Source organism: Notothenia rossii, assembly GCF_949606895.1.
Source record: "Notothenia rossii genome assembly, chromosome: 4".
NCBI classification, from domain to species: domain Eukaryota; kingdom Metazoa; phylum Chordata; class Actinopteri; order Perciformes; family Nototheniidae; genus Notothenia; species Notothenia rossii.
The window spans coordinates 87,669,395-87,696,204 of record NC_136902.1 but is presented as its reverse complement, the minus strand read 5'-3'; the positions used below and the strand labels follow the sequence as shown (position 1 = coordinate 87,696,204).

The 26,810-nt window shown below is 40.9% G+C and overlaps 1 protein-coding gene across 1 annotated transcript; it reads right to left on the bottom strand.

Moving 5' to 3' along the window:
• Window positions 1-209: 209 nt before the first annotated feature.
• LOC307037117 (sodium channel regulatory subunit beta-4-like) lies at window positions 210-19,782 on the bottom strand. The gene is made up of 5 exons (XM_079677886.1): window positions 19,030-19,782; window positions 10,349-10,512; window positions 9,559-9,778; window positions 8,357-8,486; window positions 210-5,547 (listed from the first exon to the last, which is right to left on the bottom strand). Exons 1-5 carry the CDS (start codon window positions 19,121-19,123, stop codon window positions 5,457-5,459), a joined length of 699 nt encoding a protein of 232 aa, XP_079534012.1. The 5' UTR covers window positions 19,124-19,782; the 3' UTR covers window positions 210-5,456.
• Between the last annotated feature and the right edge of the window lie 7,028 nt (window positions 19,783-26,810).

The following is a 26,810-nucleotide window of genomic DNA, read 5'->3' as shown; positions in this document are numbered from 1 at the left end:
CGGCATCAACCAAGTCTTATTCTACTTTTTCTATGTCTCACAGTTATAAGCTGTATATTTTCACTAATATATTATAACGTAAAAACAGGAAAATATTACAACCATTATAAATGGAGCAAATGTTCTCTTATCAGCAATTGAATTTGATAAATTGGGTATGTATTCTCTAGAGTTGGACAAAGACACAATGAGACTCAACAGGACTGCGGGAATTTCAAACAACATTTTATTTCCAGTATGTATTTTTTTTAACAAGTCAAAAGTTAGGGCTGCATAGTCATGAAGGGAGCATGAGCAACATGAACACAAACACAGACATACAGCTGGACATCAGGGGAAACCTGGGGATGTGTTGTGTACTTGTTGAATAGACTGTACTGATGTTTGCAAGATAAAGTCACTTGCTGCAAGACGTTGACTTCTATAAAACACTATACTTTCTATACTGTACTATTAGTGAGTTTTTAATTTAATGACAGCCGCTATGTGTACAAAATATCGTTGAAATAGTCAGAACGGCAGAGGGAAAATGTGAAGAGTTTGGTTTAAGCCTGTGCTTTTATTTCAAATGTTGAGCTAGCTAGCCTTAGTCTATGAAATAATCGGTTTCGACACGCAACAAGTCAGACAATGCATCATTGTTTGGCGTTCCTAACTATAATCCTTTGATTCTGAATAGGAAAACAATTGCCAAAATAAGTAACATGTTGCTCCTATTTCCTTGATCATCCCATTGGATCAGGATAGGAGGCAAGTTACATTTTACGCCGGCATTAAATCCGTTTTTCGATCTCTTTTCTCTGTGTGGAATGTGGGAAGCAGACGTCAGACTCTTGGCTTGGCAGTGTGAGTTCCAGCTGCTACAGATACAGAAGTATTACAGAGCAATATCATTCAGCACTTTTAATACAGCGGTAGACGGCAATGCAACATGTTTCAGTAAATTGTAAGTGTACTAAGGGACGTCGAGAGTCATTGTAATATAGTGTACAGCAGACGTGAGACTCTTGGATTGGCAGTATGAGTTTCAGCCGCTCTGGCAGTAAGAGCAATACTAGCTTTAAGGAATCATAGTGGTCAGTCTGTTCCTTTAGTGAGACATGTGACTTCAACACTGAGACTAAAGGTAACTTTTCAATGCTCACAAGGGGAGCAATTTGATAAAGGATTCACGTTTGAACAAATAGTTGCATGTTTCCTTTTCCTACACACTCGTCCCCCATTTTTCTTAAACGCCCAATGGGCACAGGGATTAGAATGATGTATACTAAACAATCCAACTAAAAGCATTATCTAAAAGCATTTAAAATGAGGTTTATGTTTCCTCCACTGTGAAAAGTGTAGTGATTTACATACAAGGAAATCTTAGCCTTATTGACGCAGTGTTTGTTTTCCATTTCAATCTGAAATCATAGAATGCATTATGTTTCATTAGCTTGTATGTGGCAGGCGTTTACCACTGGGTGGCAGTCATTGTGTTTTTTCGGTGTGTATTGCACCACTGCAGAGAAGCATCCAACACTGTACAAGGCAGACTCAGTACTGCAGCAATCACTATATAAGCGGTAAACAGACCTCAAGACTCATGTAAGGTTCAGATATTAAAGACAGGCAGGTGTACAAATGGGCTCATATGAGAAAAATATTAAAAATCAGCCTTTGCTTTTGGTCGTTTGAGTACATTTCCACAGGGTACTACATCCCATATACCTGAATTTGGTTTTCTGGGAATATTTTTGACATGGTTTTACACTTTTTGAGTAGTTTTACTTAAAAAAAATAAAATACATTCTTACTTCCACATAAAGTCAGAACAAATCTCTATTAATGGGCTTCACTCTAGAAAACATTTAAAAAAATCAAGTCACAGAAAAACAGGGATCACACAATGGATGTTGTATCCACAAATATACAAGTTATGCATCACATTCCCTACACTAATCCACCTGTTTGTTATGCTATGTCAAAGCATGAGTTAAGAAATTAACACTAACAGACAGACCAACACCACAAAATTGCTTTTCCCTACAGGAAGACTTTGAAGGTACATGTGTACCCTTTTCACAGAGACATATGCACAAGACCTTTTGAGACAAGGATGCAAGTGTGTGGGTGTGTGTGTGTGTCCGTATGTAGTGCTTTCTTATATCCATAACATTCACAGTTTTATATCACATCAAGGACGCTGTATCACTTCTAACACTGAACAGTCACATGTTAGTAGCTAGTACAGTTTTCCAAAGCAGAAACATCTGTCTAATGCACAGTTTGAATCTAATGTCCATGCATTGCACAGTGTAGATACACACATTGGTATAATGAAAGTGTCATGGACAGAAAAGGTTTAAATCAAAGCCAGTCCAGACACCTCTTTAAAGTGCCCTATAACAGGTTATTGCATAATCTGTTGTCTGTCTTATTGCTTCCATTGAAAGCAAGAAGGGAGATGCACTCCAGTTTTAGAGCGCATCAGGCTGATGGAGATTAGAACGAAGAAATAACATCTTCCAGTAAAACTGATCCAACATGTAGTCACACAATGCTGTGGTGAGGTACGAGAACACCTTGGATTTAGTTTACTTTTGTACAAAATTATAAAAGAATGACCATTCAGAAGTTACTTCCTGTGTTGTGCACCCACTCTGGATTGTGTTAAAGCGCTGTGTTGTTTGAATAGAAAGCCAGTTTACGACACTCAGAGAAGTGGCTCTTATGTGACTCGGTGTGTTTTTGTGTAGTGTTCCACTGTTATAGCTATTCAAAGAGGTGACTTCTCGCACTGAATCGCATAGAGAGAAGCTTCTAGTTCCCAGTCGGACTCTCAACACTAAATTGATCCATGTTTGTTTATCACGAGATGAAGAAGAAGTAATGAAGGCTTTGTGAACTTTATCCATATCTCTTCTCTTGAAACAAATTGTGATGACTTCTAAATATTCTACCATTACTATTCGCCACTTCCTCATCTGTTCTCACCAATGCATGTTTTTAGTGCTAAGACACCAGACTTAATTAAAAGCAAAAAACGAATATAATCTTCAATGCTTAACATTCCTGGATATATTCACAGCAAGTAACCAATGAACTGAGCAACACACTTAAAGTCTTGGTGGGATCACAATAAAACGACGAAGAAGAAGAATGAACCACTGGCCTTTTGGGATATTCACACATTCCTTTGATAATAATATATTTATATATTGAATATTACTTTTAGAATTCATTAAAATATAATATTTTTTTAGACAATATTTAACATCTATTCCCTGACAGTCTTTACATTCTTTCAGTGATCTGTGTCAATGCTGTGCTGCCTCCATTACTGAGGCACTATCAATGGACTATTTTTTAGCACAAATACATCTATGTGTAAAGTGTTCTAGGAGCAAGTTTGTGTTTGGAAAGGTAACCAGTAAGAGTCTGCACATAAGCGCAGACATACAGAAGTGATTAATTATGCCAATGAACAAAAGTGACATGTTCTTAAGGTTTTCTAGCAGATTGGTTGAATTGTATTAGTCACATTTAAAGATATTGTTCTTGTTTTTCTGTAGTTGTTAAATGTATTTCACCCTCTCTTTCCCACAATTACCTGCAGGCAATTATTTTATTACATAGGAGCCACCTTTAGTTAAAAGGGGTCAGAAAAGCAGTGTTGGGAAGTGCTTATTGACGGAGCTTCGGTCAATTAACGTGAATGGTTAAATGGGATCATATAGAGACACACATAAATGTCCATGTACTGTGGTGCTAGACAACATATACATATATGATGTTATATAAAATGCGCACATGCTAAAAATGCATTGGTTATTAGTCAGAAGCAGCATGATTAAGTTCATTCATTTCTATAGGGAGCTGGGTAGTCTAGGGATTGTCTTTGATGAAGGATAGGGTTGGTAGTTGTTTTTTTTTTTAAATAATTGTTTTGTGTTTTTTTGTCCTCCCACCAGCAGGGGGAGACGAAGCAGAACAGGCACCAGTGTTTCATCTAAAGCAAAACAATACAATCCTTCTCTCACCTAAGAAAGCCCGTTGTCAGAGTTAGCAAGCTGTAAAGTTGATCAAAAACATATTTTTGGCTTTAATAAAACAACCACATGTCAAACCTGGACCCAGCTGTAAACATGCAAGGTAAAGTTGAAGCTTGCATTGGCAGTAATTATGACAAAGGACTACAATGTCAACAAATCCTTTAAAAAAAAACTACTAGCAAACAAACAAATGTAAACAGTGTTTGATTAGTAGCACATTATTTGTACCTAAATGTAAATGTTATTTGATTAAAACCAGAAAAATGTTGGCTATAACCTTCATTATCAAAACTCTGGCTGAGTGGTCCTCTGGTTTTAAGTATTCTGTATTCTGTGCTATTCTTCGGTCGGTCGGTCGACGTCATGGCAGTTCATAGATTGTGGCATTTCCTTGTGTCATCAAAGTGTGTTTGTTTGGGTCCAAGTTTGACTCTAAATGGAAGAATCTAACAAAACTGTTGGCAGTTGATTATTGACATTTGGAATATGCAATTAAAACTACATCTGAGGATTCTCAAAGTCGTTCCTCAATACATGTTGTAAAAGGGTGAACAGAGTGGTGCAGTGATGACTAATTGTTTTAGTCTGAACTCTAAATTAGCTTCACAAGGGCACCCTCGACTAGAAGCCAATGGGATGTTTAAAATAGACTTTGAAAATATGCACAAAATAAGCTTTGAGGCAAACATGTATGATACGTACAAATATTCTTCAGTGGGATAATCTCCATTTCTAAAGCTGCCTTCACATGAGGCGCCCTTTGTTCTTTGCTCACTGCAGGGTAGGGCGCAGATTCTTTGGTAGAAAACCGCTAGTTAAATTAATTTCTATGGTTACCTCGCCTGTTGGCGTTACATAGAGCTGTTATCTGATTGGTTGCAGCTGCAAACTAGGCCAAAGTTGAAATAATTAATACTTACATGCCAAATGCGGCTAATGTTTGGCATGATGACTTTTTTTGCAAGTTGTGTGTTTGCTGACTTATTTAATGTCTTTAAACAAAACGTCAACAGCTCATAAGCTTGTGTTAACCACACAGACTTTAGTTCAGGAATCTAACCAAAAACTAATTCAAAGAACAACTGACCCTGCAAGGCAAGGGAGCCCTGATAAGCTAAAATACAGACTCATAATTCCTGTTGGAAGCCACTTAAGGCTCTACTGTAGGAAAAGTGTCAGACATTAGAGCATATTTTGATCACTTAGGCTGCACACTGTGTAACGAACGGGCTTTCGTGAAGGTGAGAGAAGGATTTAGGGTTTTTGCACATTCCCCCCTCCCCAAATCTCAAGCATGATTTAAAATAGACATTTACATGTTAGCCGCTAGTAAGATAAAACAGTCCACTGAACAGCATTTTCTCTGAGCGTGTACATTTGTCTAACATATATACAAACATACAGACATACTTTGCATTTTGCTCATGCCTTTGGTGTCCCTTTGTTATCTGCTTTGGCTCCTGAATGTCCATTTTCTGTGTTGTCATTCCCTGAGCTCACCAGACACTCTTTGCTGCAGGGGGGAGAGAAACAAAAGGTTAGGTGTACACCCACGGAGGGAGGCAAGAAGAGTGATAACAGCTATTTATATATGTTCTGCAGGGATTTCTACATAGCCGATCCCTTGTAAGCCTAAATAACAATCTTGTGTTGGAGAGGAATTGGAAATCTGTCATTAGGACTTTAATGAAACTGTCATCCAATACTTTAAAGGTCACATGTCATGCTTTTCCGGTTATAACCCGTCCCCTTGTGTGTTATGAAGGTTTTTCTGCATGTAAAAGGTGTGCAGACAGTTGGGATCGCGCGAAATTCTCTCTGCAGACCCATTGCCATAGCCGTGGGAACATGTTTCAAATGGGGGGTGCTGTGGGGATGACACCAGGGCTGGTTCTGACCAATTTGCTGCCCTAGGCAAGATTTTAGCTGGCAATGAAAAACCTCTACAAAAGACCAATACACTATGAAAAGAGAAACGTATTGACATGGTGGACAGCTTATATAAAAAGGCTTCAAATGTATTTAATATTGCATGAACATGTTTTAATTCGGGGGTGGACTTCACATCCTCTAAGGGGGTCCGGGGGTGCTCCTCCGGGAAGATTTTTTTTAACATTTTAAAGTAAAATACTTCAATCTGGTGCACTTTGAGCGCCCAATTACTAGAGACTGATCTAGGGGATACAACTCTAAACACCCATGTGAAAAAGATCGGTTTGTATGTGAACATAACCAATAACCTACCATAGCCAATAACAAATAAATGTAGGCTAACTTGTTTTATTTTTGTGGTTCATTTATATCTTATTTTACCAGTTAACATTTATTTATTTATAAATATTTTTAAATCTCTCCAGTTTTAAACAATATTTTTGGTTTACTGTCCTATAGTATACATTGGAATGATTTCAAACCTGTTTTTATTTATCCTAATAATTATAAAGGTGTCCCTTTGAAATATTTGCTTACATAAATTGTGATCAGAACGTTTGAGACCCACTGAGATAACTTAGACTAAAGTGAACTATCTAAGCCCTCAGAGTCCTTTACCTCACTGAGCCTCTCAGTCTGACAGGACAGAACTCTCCCTCCACATTATTGTAGAAACAGCTTCTTATATCCGTTAGCACAGCAGAAGCTAACAACAATCCATGCCGGTACCGGTGCACCCCCTCTCTCTATCTATCTATCTCTCGCTCTCTCTCACGCTGGCTGTGAGCTGCTGGCGCCTGATAAGCCAACATTCCCCACTTTTATCACTTACAGCGCCCATCGTACAGGGCAAATGGGAAATGTAACCGGGGTGAAAAGGGTGTTACATTTACTTAATTATCAATGTTGTTACATCAAGGCTGAAAATTCGTTTTTTTTGTATTATATTTGCATTTAATCTTGTGGAAGTGCAGATCCCTTGTCCTCCACCAGGGGGTGCTGCAGCACCCTCAGCACCCCTACTTCCCTTTTTCTTACTCAATATGAAGCCACACTTATTGTTTTTATTTCGACTGTGACTTTGTGTGTGTTCAGGTTGAGTTTGGCTGTATATCGCTAAACAAGGAAATCACGGAGGGGAGGGGGCGGGGGGGGAGCTGCAGCGAGCCGTTTAGTGGAGAAAGTGAATACTGCTGAATACACATACTTTACAGAGATGCTGTATGCGAAACCAATGTGAGTTTGGAAAATTGCACAGTATTTTTCTATTTGAGTATACCTCAACAATGGAAATGATCAGTGGAAATGGCCATGACATGTGACCTTTAATTGTAAGATTGGAAACACTCATTTAAACCAGAGAGAATGAAGCCTCTGGCCACTCTTATACACGTATCATATTTCATAAAGAGATGTCTGCTATGCAACAAACTATATAATGTGAAAAGACAAAGTTGAGATTCAATATTTCTCTCTTTTTCAGTCAGATAGAGATTATTTGTATTTATCATAATCAGAAATACTTTAATACTCCCAGGGGAACATTAGTTTTTAGGGACAGTTTTTCCATTTTAGAATGAATAAAGTAGAGGAAAATAAATTACATAAACATACAAATTAACAATGTGCAATAACAAGAAAAATATATGAACATAAACAAATAAAATAATGTGTTGAATAAAGTATTTTGTAAACATAACAAGTCATAATATTTATATTTGATTCCCTGCAGTCAGACAGCAGTCAGACTAAGTAGTGTTATGATTTTATCTGCATCAGTGGAAGCAAATGTAACATACACATGTTACAGGTCTAATCAAGGCATGGGTTTGGTTATTTCACGATTATCTTCTCGTAACATGATTGCAATTTTCTACCGTGATAGCAAATAAACACAGGCATACGTTAATTACATGAATATATATGTACTGTATATATATATGTATATATTGTGTGGTAGTTGCCTGGGGATGTGTGCCTCTTTTGTAAGGAAGACAGTGCCAACTGTATTTTTGGGGGATATTCACAATTATCGTGATAAAATCCTGGTATCCCATCCCTTGTCTCATTTTGCCCTACTTACAACGATAATTTATATTTGAAGTGAATCTGCATTTTTCATTTCCCTAATCTATATACTGTCTCAGTACTGTGTACCTGCATTGTCAAATCAAGAAATGTTGATCCTTTCATCTTAAGTCAAATGATTGAAGGTCATGTTAAACTCCTTAAACTTGCGTTGTCTTTTAAATACAAATAAAAAAACTAATAAATTGACTACCTGTGATTATACTTATATTTGACAAGAAGGCCAATACAGATTATAATCTATACATATTGTGTATTTCTCATCATCTGTCCTCCCGTGTTATTAGCAGAGGTCTACTCACTTCTTCTCATCATCCTTCAGCAGGAAGTTAATCACCAAGGCCTTGATTACCATGCCAAGGATAGACAGGCCAATGACTCCCCCCACCACTGAGACAATGATGGTGGTCAACGTCGTGTCAATTTCCTTCACTGCAGGGAGAAAGAGAGGGGAACACATTATGAGGGAGAAAGAGCCAGATGAGACACCAACAGTGAGACTCTCATAAGCAGGTATAATATAAAGGTGTTATTGTCATATGCTAGCTGCCATTGTTGGCAATGAAAATCTGAAATCTCAGGCTCCTTTAACAGTGCAACATACAATATACTTAAAGGGGACACATTCTGCTCATTTTCAGGTTCATATTTGTATGTAGTGTCTCTGCTGTGACATGTCTCCAGGCTTTAATGTTCAAAAAGCTCTTTTTTTTCTCATACTGCCTGTGCTGCAGCACCTCTTTTCACCCTCTGTCTGAAACCAGAGCCCAGTCTGCTCTGATTGGTTAGCTGGCCGGCTCTGTTGTGATTGGTCCCCTGCTTAGAGATGTCCCGCCCCTTAGCCTATAATTTATAATGTGTTAAGGGCTAGCCAATAGAAGTGTGAGGGTTAGTTAGTGATGTCATTATCTTAAACAAGTAAACAAAGGAGTCCAGTAGAGTCCAAATCCCTTTAAGAGATGTGAAAATGTGTAATAAGATTACTGTTACATTTAAAAAAAATGTGGGATTACTAGCAGGATATCACTGTTAAGTAAATGGAGCATTTTCTGCTTTTTCAAACTGTAGTATGTGCTCATGAGTTTCATTGTTGGTGTATAGGCCACTGTCTGAATATGCTTCATGAAAGGCAGGTTTTCCTATTAATAAAATCTTTGAGCAGAGGAGACATTGATCCTAAATATGTTAGATTCTAACAAGGTTATATTGTTCTACAGTCTTACATAATACACTGAAATAACAAACATCTAAAGTAACCTTCCCGACCGTGGTAACATCAAATCAAATCAAGTTTTATTTATATAGCACATTTAAAAGCGATTTTTGGTCGAGCCAAAGTGCTGTACATGTAATAAAAACACATTACTACAATCACAATAAAAGACACTAATTTACAACAGAAATATAAAAAAAAAAAACACAGGGAATAGTCAGGTGTCATGCTCCGCTCTGACTAGAAGGCCAGAGAGAAGAAGTGAGTCTTTAGTGTAGATTTGAAACATACTTTGGTCCACCACGTAGAGCATGTAGCTGGCGCTGTGGTTGCGGTTCTTCTCCTTCTCGTTCCTGGCGAAACAGATGTACTCTCCATCGTCACTGTAGGTGATGTTCCACAGCAGGATGGAGATGTTGTTGCCCTTCGAGGTGCCGACAAACTCCACACGCTCGTGGTACACACTGACCTTGGGCTCTACACCCTCGATGGGGATCACCGCTTCACACAACTACACACACACACACACACACACACACACACACACACACACACACACACACACACACACACACACACACACACACACACACACACACACACACACACACACACACACACACACGTACTTAGAGATGGGTAGTCATGGGTATTCCCATATATGTATAGATGTATATATAAATGTGTAAACGTCAGTGGTGGAAGAAGAACTCAGAATTTTAAACTAACAATAAAATAAAATAGCATAACATGAAAATACTCAGATACATTTGAAGTATCTCGTATACTTAACTACAGTACTGGAGTAAATGTACTTTGTTACATTTTAGCAATGGTTCTCGGGAATATAAAAACACCTTCAACACAGGTGTTTTGTACATTACGTGTGTGTGTGTGTGTGTGTGTGTGTGTGTGTGTGTGTGTGTGTGTGTGTGTGTGTGTGTGTGTGTGTGTGTGTGTGTGTGTGTGTGTGTGTGTGTGTGTGTGTGTGTGTGTGTGTGTGTGTGTGTGTGTGTGTGTGTGTGTGTGTGTGTGTGTGTGTGTGTGTGTGTGTGTGTGTGTGTGTGTGTGTGTGCTGTACCTTGATCATGCTTCCATTGTCGTTGTAGTGCCAGTTGAAGTAGAGGTTTTTGATGCCGATGCAGGAGGCGTACGTGCAGGGCAGCAGCACCGTGGAGCCGTTAATCGCGAAAAGGTGAGACACTTTACCTGTCGACACCTCCAGGCCACCGACACTCCACACACCTGAACCCAGAGAGCAGGGGAAGGGGAGACAGAGAGGAAAGGATGAACAATAAAGTAAAACATAGAACAGCAAAAATGACGAGATGATGTTATATGTTTACTTAGGATTACGTAAAAGACGAGGGCAACCAGAGGTACAAAAAGTACGAAAATATTTTCTTAAAGTGGACCTGCCATGCTATATTTGAATAATATAGTGTAGGACCATACCTATATAAGGCATATTTATACTTTTTATTTTTCAAAATACCAAACAGATCATGCATTTTAGCCATTCCTCATTTCGCTCAATTTAACACTGTCTTTGCATGGGCTGATTCTGTGAGAACAGCACCACCTACAGGCCTGGCATATGTACTACAGCGTCTCCAGCGCTTTCCAACGGCAATGTCCGTGGCTGTCTCCTCCTGATTGGTGGAGTTGGCCCAATAGCTGTAGCGCCACTTCTGTGACGTCATAGTCTGGATCAGTCTGTATCAGATCCGTTGCAGCCCCTTTTTTAGAGATTTGGGTATGGAGGAAAATAGAGAGGGTTGTGTTTTCTGACACTTGGTGAGTTCCCTGGAACACCGGGGACACATATTCATGTAGAAAAGACGAACAAAAGTGCATTTTGCATGATAGGTCCCCTCTAAGTGAAAGTAGTAATGCTACAAACTACAAGTAAAGGTCCTGCATTCAACATTTTCATCAGTAGATGTGCAAAAGACTTGGCTTCAGAATAGATACAAAGGACCACAAGTAAAAGTAATTATTGTGCGTGAAAGCCGTGGGTCGTGACTTGAACAGCTTAAAACCATGTATAGAGAAACTGATTCAGGACAAATGGGTCATACAAAATATTGTTATGTGATTGTGAGGGAGAGAAAACTTCCACAGGAGGGACCTTTGGGATTTTAGTCTTTCCAGACCACAGAGCCAAAAAGCACAGTAGGTCCTCTTTAATTTGAACATAATTGTAATGTTACAGGTGAAGCCATCTTGAATGACTTGTATCTTATTCTATAACAGTATGTCATAATTCTTGAGTTCATCTATATTTTGAATACATAATTTTATCTGCAAAGTAGCACATTTTTTTAAAATAAAAGTAATGAGGAAAAAGCACAATGTTTGCTTCCATATTGGAGTGGAAGTAGAATGAAATGGAAATACTAAATTAGTGTACTTCAGTAAATGTGTGTGTGTGTGTGTGTGTGTGTGTGTGTGTGTGTGTGTGTGTGTGTGTGTGTGTGTGTGTGTGTGTGTGTGTGTGTGTGTGTGTGTGTGTGTGTGTGTGTGTGTGTGTGTGTGTGTGTGTGTGTGTGTGTGTGTGTGTGTGTGTGTGTGTGTGTGTGTGTGTGTGTGTGTGTGTGTGTGTGTGTGTGTGTGTGTGTGTGTGTGTGTGTGTGTGTGTGTGTGTGTTGGAATGACAGCTGCTGTGATCTCAGATTGTTGCTCCGGTGTCTCTCACACACTTGGGGCCTATTTTTAAACGCTGTTCTACACTCAGAGCTGCTCAGGATCACGTTGCACTTGGACATGGTGCAAACTGTTAAAGTACATGTAGGCCTGTGTGTTTTCCGGGACTTACATCTATATTAGAAATTCCCACCACATCTTTCTAACTCTGTAACAAAACATTATAAAACACAGGAATATCTGGCATCAAGTTGAGATGAATGGCCACTTGACATTAGAATGGAAATACATGTTACTGTGAATAAGTTATGGATAGTACAATTCTGGATATAAAAAAAAACATATTTCAAATGTTAATAATAATTAAAAAAATATTTACAGTTCCGAAGCCTGCGAACAGTGTTTGAATAAATATAACAAATATTTAAAAGAAATGTCTCAATGAAAAAGAAAGAAATACACTTTAAAATAAATACGTTATAATTGTCACTAGCATCATATTTCACTTAGTATTTGGTTAACCTATGAGTATTAGCTTTATCTAATATATATATTCAAGTTGCCTTTGGAAACCAGTTAGATGCACAACAACCTACATAACACACTACAGGAAAGACAGGAGCCCAAGAAGTTCCCATTACAGGGCCTCTTTAACATTTGGTATTGAATCAGGGTCATTTCCCCTATTCAAAAGTGGTGAACAGACCCCAGCTCCCAGTAATTATGTGTTCTGTAAAAACACATGTTCAATAGCTGTCAGACCAGCGATGCTTGGGAAAAACACAAACTGGATAGAGCTTTGCATCGAGCATTAAAAAGTATTTATAGAAACAATTTTCTATGTCAAGTTGGCGGAAAGTTAAAAAGTAGCCGAAATGACTCAGATTATTCTGGTGTGAATGGTTTTGGTGCTTCCTTGGTTCAGTTTTAGACATTTTCACACACACACACACACACAACTAACTAACCATGCTGACATGATGGATGTTTGACCACCCCATCTTTCAGACACACACACACACACACACACACACACACACACACACACACACACACACACACACACACACACACACACACACACACACACACACACACACACACACACACACACACACACACACACACACACACACACACACACACACACACACACACACACACACACACACAGGCGATATCAATATAATACTCGCTGTCTTAAAAAAAAATGTGCTCTCTCGTCTTCTCACTCTCACCTCTTTCCTCTCGTCTTTTAACATCCGACAGTTTTACCTCTCCTCTGTCGTCATCTACACTCGTCTCCTCTACTTTCAACACAGGCCATCTAGGTCGTCTCTCTCTTTTTATACTCTCTTTGAATAGGCTTTATTTATTTATTTGTTTCTATCTTTTTTCCTCAGTGTTTCTGTCCTAGTTGTTTGCAGGATATTCTCCTCAGGGATCACTGAATTAAAGATTAGAGATGAGTGGAGCTATGTTTGTGTGTTTTTATTTTTGTATGTGGCTGGTTGGTTAAAGAGGCTTGTGCTTTTGGGGATTTTCTCTTTCCTGCAGATTTAGGTTTGTGTGCATGGTCTGCAAAGGCTAAAATACCTGTGTTCTCTCCAGAGGGAGTTTCTGTCCTAAACACTATTTGTTTACTTCCGTAATATTGACATCACAATATAGCACTTTATAGAGAGGCGAAGTCCCGCCCATCTACGTCCGACTCATGGGACCTTAATTCGGAAAAATTATGTATTGAAGTCAATGTAGAGAGAAAGGTTATCTTTCGATCCCGTTTGAATTGTGCCATGAATTACACATATGATGTTTGTCAATTTCAAAAATCATTTCCATGTCAAAAAAGTCACAGTTTGTCGTAAAACAGTTGAAATATAAGACTATGAAAAATACGCAACTAGAAAGACTACAAATCCCAGAGTCCCGGTCCCGCATGCTGGCTCTTAGGAACCGACTAACTCCCCTTGTGTGTGTGTACAGCTCTCGACATGCCCAGACTTGGAGTGATTTTCACCTCTTTTAATACTTTTCGCCTCATTCTGAAACAAAGAAGTGAAATGTGCCAACGTGACGGCCGTTTGACTTGCAAAATTATCTTTTAAATTGACAAACATCATAAGTGTAATTCGTGGCACAATTCAAACGGGATCGAAAGATAATCTTTCTCTCGCCATTGACTTCAATATATACTTTTTCCGAAATAAGGTCCCATGGAGCTTCCCCGGAAAGGGAGGGCCTTCGCCTCTCTATAGCTTCTAGCGCTCCAACAAATTGTGCATCAATGGGCGGGACATCTCTAAGCTGGTTGACCAATCACAACAACAGAGCCGGCCAGCTAACCAATCAGAGCAGACTGGGCTCTGGTTTCAGACAGAGGGTGAAAAGAGGTGCTGCAGCACAGGCAGTATGAGAACAATAAAGAGCTTTTTGAACATTAGAGCATGGAGACATGTCACAGGAGACGAGCAAAATACAAATATGAACCTGGGAGTGAGCAGAATAGAGCCCCTTTAAATCAATTGATGGTTTCAAACGCTTCCAGTAGCTGGCCGCTCATTGGCCTTGTAAAGTCTGTTAAGTGGATTAATGAAACATCATTTACCATCTGATGGTAATTACTGCCACTGAGAAAGGTTTCTAACCAAGTGCAAAAGAAAAACAACTCTGAACACAAGTCAGGTTCTCTCTTTCTAAATAGCAGTGTATCTTTCTGCACACTGGAACATGAGGATCTTTTACATATCTGAGAGAAGTGTCCCCCCTCATGCCTATAAATAGATCACCCCCCCCCCCCTTATGTTTTCACCTCTGCTCTATACTATGTCTTTTCTCTCCGCTCCCTTCCTCTTCTTCTCAAATCTCTTCAGTTTGTCCTGACAACACCCGCACATGTACAATGCTATATCTATGTGTGTGATATATTTGAACTCTTGTCTTTACATACAATACATTTCAATGCAGGCACTGTTGTGTGTGTGTGTGTGCGTGAGTAATGGATCGTGTGTGATATTTATAACTCCACTATCAAACAATCTCTTTGTCTCAGTTGGGAAACATCAATATCCGAGAGGGAAAAATCAAGTAACTGAGTGTGTGTGCTCTGCTGACTGTCAAGGTGGTTCTTTTCTAAGTAGGCCACAGATTGAAGGGTTAATGTATTTCAGAGCGAACCCTTGGAGAACCGAGCGAGGATGCTATTAACTCTGTGAGAAAGAGATGGGTAGGGAGTGAACATGGAGGGGTATGATAATGGAGGTGCAGTGTTGAAGGGGTTACGCCAGATGGATAGGGAGAGGTAGTGGGATGTCCTCTACAAGGTAAGAGTGACAGGAGGTCAGAGAATCACAACACTGGCTAAATCAACAGAGATCTATAGGCAGGCTCGTATACGATAGACTCAAGAACAAGTCACAACATACAGAACGATTATCACATTTACATGCCAACTGCTCGAGAGGCAGACACACTCAGCATATTTCAGAGTTGGTTGAGTACTTTTGATGAAGCTTATTTTGAGGCCTGGTTGAGGCTTTTCTTGTTATGCTGCTAGAAGGTGGTGCAGGAATGAGTCATACAACCTGGAACTGAATTAGCATTTTAATCACTTTCTGCACCCTCGTGTCAAAGTTAGTGTTTTTCTTGTGGTTCGAAGCCTGAAATAAGATCTTTGATTAAAACACGCCTAAGAGATTTAAGGTTTTGCTCTACGACTTAAATACGGCAGTAAATACCACACTGGTGAATGTCCGAAGCTTCTATGCGTCTTAAAAACGGCGGTTGCTAACGATTCTATAGGCTTATGTTGCATTCAAGTGATATGTGACTTGCGCTTAGCTTTCTGCGAGATTGGCACAGAGCCTTGCGTTAAAAACAGTATAGTTATGTTATATAAATACAACTTGATCGACTGATTATTCAATGTTACTGGTCACTAGGGAGGCGTGTGGTGCAGTGGGTTGTGCGTTGGTGTTCGGATCAGGGGGTCACAGGTTCAAACCCCGAGATTGACACAGAGCCTTGCGTTAAAAACAGTATAGTTATGTTATATAAATACAACTTGATTGACTGATTATTCAATGTTACTGGTCACTAGGGAGGCGTGTGGTGCAGTGGGTTGTGCGTTGGTGTTCGTATCAGGGGGTCACTGGTTCAAACCCCACTGCAGTCAACTTTATTGTCAATCTCAAAATATGTTTTTACACACAGAAAGATCGAAATACAGTTTCCCACAGTCCTGAGGTTTAAAAAACACACATTAAAATGCAGACACACTCAATATTTACCAAAAACACACACATTAAAATACAAGATGTCGTTGTGTCCCTGAGACACTTCACCCCAAATTGCTCCGTTGGTGATTGTCCACAGTATTGAGTATGTAAGTCTCTTTTGATAAAAGCGTCTAACAAGTGAAATGTAATGTAATGTAAATGCTCTTCTATAACCTGCACTGCTCTGCAATTGTTGGCCTCATCGCTGGTTTGAACACAATCTGCTCTTTTATTCTCGACAACAAACAATGTTGCGTAGTCCTTTATGTTATAATATAGCACCATAGACTGTAGTGCGGGGTGGTAAAGGAGATGAATGTGTATTTTCAGGCTTTAAGCGACAGTTCTTCTGCATATCTTTAAACTTTGTATCTTTTTTTTCTTTTCTGGTGAGTGTATTTTGGTCCGTTAAGTCTGTCTCCTGAGTCTTGTCTGTTGTAATGAGGGCTTGAAATGTCAGTGAAAAATGAGTGATACTTTGAGGATGAATAATATCGTCCCTTCTTTCTTTAGTTTGGACAGACCTGACAGCAAGTTACTAATATCATGTTTTATTTTTTATATCTCTGATTATTGTAACACAAGTGTGTATTATGAAATCTAGTTTATTGCTTAGTAATTCAAAAGAGAGATTGCTGCATGTTGGCAAAGATTATATGAATATAAGAGAACAACTAAACAGGTGTTTTTGTATGCAGGCAGGACTTATCAACAGATGGGTATATTAAGATGAAAATGAATATGCTGTATTAAACCGAATACAGCACATTGTAGAATACAGATTAAAGTAAAACATGATGCTATGTTTGAGAATGGAGATGGTAATGTTGTGTTTTGAAACAGCTTATGAGTTGTTATTTGACTGACACTCCAAGATGGCTGACACACAATTAATTTGAGTCAAGGTCTTTTGAAGGTCAAAAAGAAAAATGAGTGAATGATACTTTTTTTTTTTTCTTGGCCCAATTTAAAAATCCATGTTGATACAGGGCGAGTATAACTTTTAATTTTGTGGTGGCTTTTCTACTGGTTTTGATTTTTTACCTTCAAGATAAACCGGAAAATCTTGCTTCAATGTTGCATCAACTTTACTCATAGAAATTAAGAACAAATATAATTAGGTGACCTACTCATTACAACAGCAAATACCCAAAGGGTGAAGCTACACACCGAGAGATACAGACTGACATCTCCACACTACACTAACTTTGCTTTACTTTGACTGAGTGAGTGGGTTTCATCTACGTTCAACATTTCACATGTTACATAATTTTGTTTCTTCCAAACAAATACATAAAACATATATTAAAAAGTGTATTTCTTGAATTGCAAATCCAAAGCCGGTTAGCTATCAGTAAAATAGGTTTTATTTAATGTTAATGATACTTTTGGGATCAAACCTAAGGTAATTAGGGAGACAGATAGTGCCACATAAACAACCTAACCATAACCAAGTTATTTACTACTTTCCAGACGTTTACCGAATAACTATTGTTACAAAGTTTGGAAAAGTTTGAACTCTTCATTAGAATTGCAAGCATCCATTTGTAATGTTTTAATTTATCAACATGCCTGTAATTTGAGGTCAACATTGTATATAAATTGGGTTTTCAGCCAACCACACACCATAATCAGCTTCGATTATATATATATATTAACTTCCAATCATAAATAAAAAGCTACATATTATTTTATTTATGCTAAGTCAAATCTCACATAAATGACAAGATGTTGTTGGAGTTTTGCTCTTGTTCAATATTTCTCAATTACTAATATTCAACCTTAAAAAGATTATTCTTTATAGCTTGATTGGTCAACTTTAGCGGTTTGAAAGGAAAGGACCATTTACAAATCACGAAAAAGGAATCAACACTTTAAAAGAGAATAATAAGATTTAGTTGAGGTCATTTTTGCCACTAGAACTATTTCTGCATTGGAACTTTAGGTCTTAAGTGCTTTGATATCGGCATTTTATGAAATATTATTACTTAATAAGGGATGTTTTTCACATAGACCCCTAATCAGTTGTCTTTGCTTCAACTGTGAGCTGTGGTGATTTTTAAAACAGCTGAGAGGCAGGAGGACATGTTGGGATGTGGGGCTCTACAACACACTTAGGGAGTGTGTGAGCAAACCAGGGATCACCACTGCACCACTACGTCACTACCAGTAATAGTACACACACACACACACACACACACACACACACACACACACACACACACACACACACACACACACACACACACACACACACACACACACACACACACACACACACACACACACACACACACACACACACACACACACACACACACACACACACACACACACACACACACAGACACACACACACACACACACCACATCTAATCCAATCTATTATTGACTAGTCTACATTTTGTTCCAGATATATTTATCGCCCTTTCACAAACTTTTCTATAAAAATGGCATTGTGTTGATGCATTCAGCATGTCACTCGGCAACATAGGTCCAGGCTCAGATCCACTGAAGGAGTGGATGTTATTGACCTTGATGCCCTTTAGCACGGCAACAAGTAAACATCTGCTGCGATGTAACCGTACCTGTTAGCCTCCAGGTGAGAGCAGAACATATTGAGACAGGGGAGCCGAAGCAGAGAGCAGCAAATGTTGGTATGGATTAATGAAACAAAGATTTACTGTGACAGAGCGGCATGAAATATACTCAAGCACCAGAATAAGATGTCTTAGGGAGGAGTTTCAATATATAGAGCCAATTATAAACTGCAATTAAGGCATTAAACGTGTGATGTGTCGTGAAAGAGTGAGGAATGACAGGCAGAAGTATAACTCACCCAGCAGGAGTGCAACTACCAGCCCAGTGTGAAGTATATCCCCTGATCTCAGCCGACCAGAGACCCTCGAACCGGTGCTGTCCACTAACGCCATAACACCACCTGTCTGTCCGTCTGTCTGTCTGTCTAAATGTGTCAATGTGTCCCTGTCCGACTGCAGTGTGTCCAATCTATCCAAATGTGTTTGTGCGTGTGTTTGTCCTATGAGCAGGGTGGGACCCTGAGCTGAAGTCCTGCTCTCAGTCCCTCCCCTCTTCTCTCCTCCTCTGTCCCAACGAGGGAGGACGCTTACGAGAAGGGGATAAATTCCTTCAGGGAGTTTTCCCCCCCCCGAGCAGTTGTTCCCTGGGCTGCACTCCAGCAGGCCAGAGATGGAAAACTGAAGAAGAAGAATGCAGCAGTTAAATGAAAGGCTCTCTTATCTCCCTCCCTCCTTCCCTTTTTGCTTCTCGAGTCCTCTGTCGCGGTCTCTTTCAGACTCAGGGGTGATTATCCAGCAGAGGAGAGTGTGAGGCAGATAGGAGAAGCAAGGCAGAGCGGCGTAGCAGTGTGGTGTCAAACAGCTCCACTGCTCCAGCAGCCAGGGAAGCAGGCTGGCTGTCAAAACCCACAGAGGGACACATAGGCTGGAGGGGGGAGGATAGTACACGAGAGGCACGGAGGGATGCTGGAGCAGAGCCAGCAGGCGGGAAAGCAGAAAAATCAGCGTGTCTCCCCAGCCAGCTCAGGGACGAATGAGCAGGAGAGGTACTGCAGGGGTAGTGAGTGAGTAAGGGAGAGAGCGAGCGGGAGAGAGGGAGGGGGATGGAGCGAAATGGCCACGGGGAGGGGGGTGCAGCCACATGCACGTACATACACACTGCAGTAAGGCTGAGTCAGCCACAGAGTCTCTGTCGGACAGGGTGCTCCCACATACCTCCGTCTTCACTTTCATGCATCTCGTATTGCATGCACTGCTCTGATTTAGCCGGGTGATGCACGGGAAGATCTGATCCCGGCAACTTTTCTAGCAGATAAATCATCACATTCAGTTCTAAAGAAAGGCTATTTATAAGGGCTTGTGTATCAAAATGAGCTTTTATAAAAGTGTGTATATGCCTTTAAGTGCAGTATTTTGATATTGCACTGGGTTTATGCTATTTGAATTTGAGATATGAAGTATACTGTGCACAACTGAGGATATGTCTGTTTTGTTTAATACATTCCAACATTGCAATTTGAATGACACGTGATTTTTTTTAAATGCTTTTGAAATTATTTGCATGCCATATTCTGTGCCGATGCAAGCCAACAGACACCAGGCCCAGACAACATCTTTTGAGGTGTGATGTCCAGAGCTCAACTATCCTTTATCGTTTTACATTACATTACATTACATTGCATTTAGCTGACGCTTTTATCCAAAGCGACTTACAATAAGTGCATTCGACCAGGAAGATACAACCTATAAGAAAACAGAATCATATAAGTACATCAGGTTTCATAGAGCCAAACATTTCAAGTGCTACTCAACTGGCATTTAGAAAGCCAGCCCTTTATTAGTATATAAGTGCTTTGTTAGTAATTTTATCGCTCGAAGTGGAGTCTAAAGAGATGAGTTTTCAGTTTGCGTCGGAAGATGTGTAAGCTATCTGCTGTCCTGATTTCAATGGGGAGCTCATTCCACCATTTTGGAGCCAGGATAGCAAACCCACGTGTTTTTGCTGACGGGAACTTGGGTCCCCCTCGCAGTGCGGGTGCAGCGAGCTGTTTGGCTGATGCAGAGCGGAGTGCACGTGCTGGGGTGTACGGTTTAACCATGTCCTGGATGTAGGAAGGGCCAGATCCATTCGCAGCATGGTACGCAAGTACCAGTGTCTTGAAGTGGATTCTAGCAGTTACTGGAAGCCAGTGAAGGGAGCGGAGGAGCGGTGTGGTGTGGGAGAATTTGGGAAGGTTGAAGACCAGACGAGCCGCTGCATTCTGGATGAGCTGCAGAGGTCGGATGGCACATGCAGGTAGACCAGCCAGGAGGGAGTTGCAGTAGTCTAGGCGTGAGATGACGAGAGCCTGGACCAGAATCTGCGCTGATGTCTGGGTCAGCTGGGGACGTATCCTCCTGATGTTGTAAAGCGTGTATCTGCAGCAGCGGGTTGTAGCAGCGATGTTTGCAGTGAAGGACAGTTTGTTATCTAGGACCACACCCAGATTCCTTGCAGTCTGAGTCGGGGAAACAACAGAGGTGCCGATGTTGATTGTTAGGTCAAGAGTGGGACAATCTTTTCCCGGAAGGAAGAGCAGTTCAGTCTTGTCAAGGTTGAGCTTGAGGTGATGAGCAGACATCCACCGAGAGATGTCTGCTAGGCAAGCAGAGATGCGTGCGACGACCTGGGTCTCTGAGCGGGGAAAGGACAGAATTAGTTGGGTGTCGTCAGCGTAGCAGTGGTATGAAAAACCATGCGGGCTAATGACAGACCCGAGCGAGTTTGTGTACAGGGAGAAGAGGAGGGGACCAAGAACCGAGCCCTGAGGGACCCCTGTAGTTAATTGACAAGGGTCGGACTCGGACCCTCTCCAAGTAACCCTGTAGGTGCGGTCGTTGAGGTATGAGGTGAGGAGGGAAAGTGCAGTGCCTGAAACTCCAAGTTCTTGGACAGTGCGAAGGAGGATCCGATGGTTCACCGTGTCGAATGCAGCAGACAGGTCCAGAAGGATGATGACAGAGGAGAGGGAGGCTGCTTTAGCAGTGTGCAGTTTGTCAGAGACAGCAAGGAGAGCAGTTTCTGTTGAGTGACCTGCCTTGAAACCAGACTGGTGCGGATCCAGAAGGTTGTTCTGATGGAGATAAGAGGAGAGTTGTTTAAAGACAGCGCGTTCAAGTGTTTTAGACAGGAACGGGAGGAGAGAGACGGGTCTGTAGTTAATAACATCAGACGGGTTGAGAGTGGGTTTCTTTAGGAGAGGGTTTACTCTTGCCTCCTTGAGACTGTTTGGAAAGTGACCAGAAGTTAGAGAAGTGTTGATGAAATGGGTGAGAAATGGTAGAATATCAGGAGCGATTGTCTGAAGGTCGTTTGTTCAAAAAACATTAAAATTCATGTGTGGCTGTCAGTCAGATTGTGAAAAAAACACAAGGGATTCTTAAATATCCTGTACATTGCCTTCGGTTAGAAATTAAAAAAAATAACTTAATGAAAAGTATAAACAATAAGGTAAATGTGTAATAAACAACAATCTGGTTACATCATCTTAAATCATTTCTATATTGTACATTTAGATTTAAGAATTATAATAACTAATAATAAAACACATATTTTTAAAATAATAGAAAATAAAGGAATACAAGTACCCAACAAAAAAATAAAATAATTCATAAAACCTATGTGTATATAGGCTTCTTGCACTCATTCTTAATTGTATTTTTGTATTTTATTATATATGTTGCATCGTTGTCGGAGCTCGGGTCATGAGATATTCATTGCCATTTCTACACTGTAGCTTATGTGCATGACATTAAAACCTTTGAAATTGAAACATCAACAACCTTCAGAAACTGGTTTTATATGTCATGCTTCACAGTTTGCCTGCAATGCAACACTGGCAGCGACATGTCACACACACCTCGTTACAAACATGGAGTCTCATGGACACAATCACAGCGTAGCTTTTCATCAATCACAGCTCAGCCTTCAACACAACACAGGGCCACAACTTTAATGTGCAGTCTGACCTTATTTGCAGGATTCATGACTTCCTCACCCATCAAGCGTCACATCAGCGGATTCATCGCCAACGTCAGAGCAACCAATTGAATTTCCAAGGCCCATTTCTCTATAGCCTTCCCAATCTACCCAAAGGTGTAAATACAAGCACTGACAATCACGTCTCATGGGGTTAGAAGGAAGTAGGATTCAAACGCAGCAGAAAATGGAGGCAGGTATGGTAAATGGAGTGTATTTATAAAGCGCTTTATCTACGACTCAAAGAGCTTTACATGTACAAGTCAGCATTCACACAAATTCAGACACAGGAGAGGGCTGCCATACAAAGGAAGCAGGGAATCTAACATTCACTCATCTTGCCAAAAGGATACTTCGATATCCGATTGTCAGACGACTACATTACATGTCATTTGTTAGACTTTTTTATCCAAAGCGACTTCCATACTCAATACTGTGGACAATCCCCACAGGAGAAATTTGGGGTGAAGTGTCTTCAGGGACACAACGACATGCTGACTGCAGTGGGGTTTGAACCTGTGACCCCCTGATCCGAACACCAACGCACAACGAACTGCACCACACGCCTCCGCTACATCAGAGCCACAGTCGCCGACATAACTAACGAAAGGCAAGCTTTGTAATCAGAAACAGGTTTATCACCAGGTAGGTTGACACGTACGAGGAATTTGACTTGATGTCGTGGTGCATACATAAAAGTAAAACACAAATTAAAAACACAGACAGAGAACTAGAAAAATAAGAAGAAATATAGTAAAAAAAATAACAGTATTTACATATAAATGGAATAAAAAGGAACAAAATATGGAATAGAAATCGGCAGTAATAAAAAAAAAAGAAAACAGATGTGTGCATTAATGTAATGCATAGAGTCTATGATGTGGCTGAGGTAAAGTGTCATTAGGGGGGGGGGCTTGTTGATGAGGCCGGTAGCAGAGGGGAAGAAACTGTTCAGGTAGCGAGAGGTTTTGGTCCAGGGCGGGGGGGGGGGGTCGGCCACTATCTTCCCTGCCCGCAAGGGTAATAAAAAACAATAGCAGCAAACACAAATGAGGAACCAACCTTGGATGAAAAAAATTGTCAGCAAATCCACAGGGAACACGAGGATACATCCAGACAGGAAACATAGACGGAAACATGGACAGCAGAACCACATGTGAACGTCAAGGGGAAACCTATTCAAGCAAACAGAGGACACTGTGTAAAACAGGCTAGTATACATTCAGAAACTAATCACATTGACAAGACACAGCTACAAGAGAGTACTGGTGGTGATCACACACAGGTGGAATAAATCAGGGCAGGGCAAATAATCACAAAAGGCGGGAAAACACATTAGCCGCTTTCACACCAAGTTCTTTGCCGTACTGAGTTCCCAGTACTCTTTAGTCCCTGGAACTGTCCTAGTAAATCGCGTTCACAACGGAATAAGTCCCTGAGGGTGGATTACGCAAATGAAGCCGCTGACGTCACTTCTTCTTCTTCTTCTTCTTCTTCTTCTTCTTCTTCTTCTTCTGCTTTGGGTTTACTGGCAGGCCGCAAACAACTTCACGGCGTATACTGCCACCCAAAGTCCCCGGCCGGAAGTCCCCGGAGTTGGGGACTAGAAGCAGCTTCTACTGAAGCCTTCCGAGTAAATCACCAGAAGCGCCGACACATGCTCATCACTCCACCGCTCCCACGTTTGATTTTGTGTTGCCATAAGTTAGTCTCTCTCCGTTGGTGTGCTGGGCTAATGCTAATAATGCTAATAATGCTAATGTGAGCAAATAAAATGGCGGCTTCACAAAACTTTTCCTCCCCAGGGAAGTACCACCTTTCTAGCAGGGACTGAAAGGGGCTGGAAAGGTTTGCATGAACTAGGTTCTAGTTCCAGATCTTTTTTGGTGTGAACGCAAAATCCCAAGAACTATCGGAACTATTCCTGGGAAAAGTATTCCGGTGTGAAAGCGCCTATTGACAGGAAGTTAGACGAGACAAGAAGAGACTAGACACAAGGGGAGTATTTTAACAAAAATAAAACAGGAAAGCAACATTTTAAATAAGAGGGTCATGACATCAAGAGGTGCAGCATGTGGTGATTACGAACAGGTGGATTTAATTGGGGCAGGGCAAACAATGACAAAAGGCGGGAAAAAAACAAAGACAGGAAGTGAAACCAGACAAGACAGCATACGCATAACACAGGAAAGACAAACTACAATCATGACATCAAGGGGTTTTGTATCCATCAGCTTCCACTTCCACGTTGGACCTTGGTGGATGAACTGACTCTTGATTAATACTGTTGACCTGCAGAGGCGTGCCAAAGGGAACTGTTCATCATCTGCTAGCACACAGTCCGTGTACAGTACCCTCCACCACCTACTGTACTGTGCAGCATTAGTGACCTCTTGGTTCCTCCACATATCGATGTAATGTATTCGTGCATCCGATTAGTCACCTCAGACTGAACACCCACTACTCCGTCACTGTGTCCTGCTTATCTGCAGGAGAAGGATAAAGAGCTGCTGGGATTTGTTCTGTGGTTCTCTGATGTTATGTGTAGGTCTTTGTAGTTATGACAGTTGACATTTCTTCTTCTTTTCGATTGCTGTTGCAAACCCCCACAACTATCCCCTCCCAGCTAGCCCCTCAATCCAGTGTATAACTGTGGACACCCTTTTGCTATGTCGTTTTCCTCGTCTTGTATTCTGATATTTACTTTATTGTTTTTAACTCTTGTGGCTGCGGTTGCTTCACATTTATCAGTACTGCCAGGGAGAACTAATATTACTCAAGCGATTAGGAACGTTTCTTCAACACCTAATTACTTTTTGAAATTGAGAAAAGACATTTCAGCAATAACTTGGTATTACACAACACTTTTCTGAGGATTTCTGTGAGGACTTGGCAGGTAATATGTGTGATGTTTGGCTTCAGTTCCTTCTTCCTGGAGTCATGGCACATTGTGGGTTGTGTTCCTCTCATAGCCTGCTTAGTCGTCTTTACTTTAAAGGTATTAGTCATTGGGTTTTTTCATTGTGCAATTAAGTTTTAATGCAATATGTGGAATAACACATATTATGTATATTACTTGTGTTATCTGTTTCCTTTGCACCTTTCTCATTAACTGCATTTTCCGTTAACTAACCATGCTGACATGATTGATGCTTGACCTCCCCATCTTACACACACACACACACACACACACACACACACACACACACACACACACACACACACACACACACACACACACACAGGGTGACCTTGGAGGCTGTGTGGAGGGAAGGCGGAGCAAAGAGGGCATTACACTGATGAGGGGAGAGGAGAGTGTAAGGGATCAGGAGGGCTGAGAGGAAAGAGAAGTTCAAGGGGAGGAAAGGAGCAAGGAGAGGAGAGATGACAGGAGGCAACGGGAGGGAGGTGAGATGTGAGGCAGAGGGAGGGAGGGGGGGGGGAGGATCTGTTTCTGGGACGGCCAAATGCTGCAGTGAAGCCACAGCTGAGCCGGTCCGAGCAGCTACTGAGAGACACTGAGCTCTCCCCCCCCTTCCTTCCCTTCTTTCTCTCTCCTAACTTCATCTTCTCCCACCCACCACTCTGAATAACCTTCCTCTCACCGCTCACTATGACCACCCCCCCCCCCCTCCCCTATTTTCCTCTCCCTATCTCTCTCTTCCTTTGCACCAGCCGGTGAGTGAGCAGATTTCAGAAAGCATCCTGAGTGGAGCAGGACATGTGGGCTGGGCCTCTCTCTCTATATATATATACCTCTCCCCTTTCCTCATATTTTCCCTCATCAATTTATTTTGTTTCTTTTTTAAACGTTCCTACCTGCTTCCTCTTTTCTTTGTTCTTGTCTTTGCGTCACTTTCCTCTCTTTCTCCTGTCTGTTTTTGTCCTTGTGGTTTGGGATCTGCTTTCTTTGTCTGCCCGTCCGGCCGTCTCTCTGTGGGGAACAGGAACCATCTAAAGGTGAGTCCCGTATAAGTTAACGGCAGGTCGAGCGGTCTGTGATGGGAGCTTTTGAGATGGAGGTTTTTATCCTCACAGTTTATTGTGCAGTCATTATTCTTT

Coding starts and splice junctions, on each gene's coding strand:
- LOC307037117 (XM_079677886.1), bottom strand. CDS start 19,123: ATGGCGTTAGTGGACAGCACCGGTTCGAGGGTCTCTGGTCGGCTGAGA. Junction 10,513..19,029: donor GGTAGTTGCACTCCTGCTGG/GTGAGTTATACT, acceptor CTCTGGGTTCAG/GTGTGTGGAGTGTCGGTGGC. Junction 9,779..10,348: donor ACAATGGAAGCATGATCAAG/GTACAGCACACA, acceptor GTGTGTGTGTAG/TTGTGTGAAGCGGTGATCCC.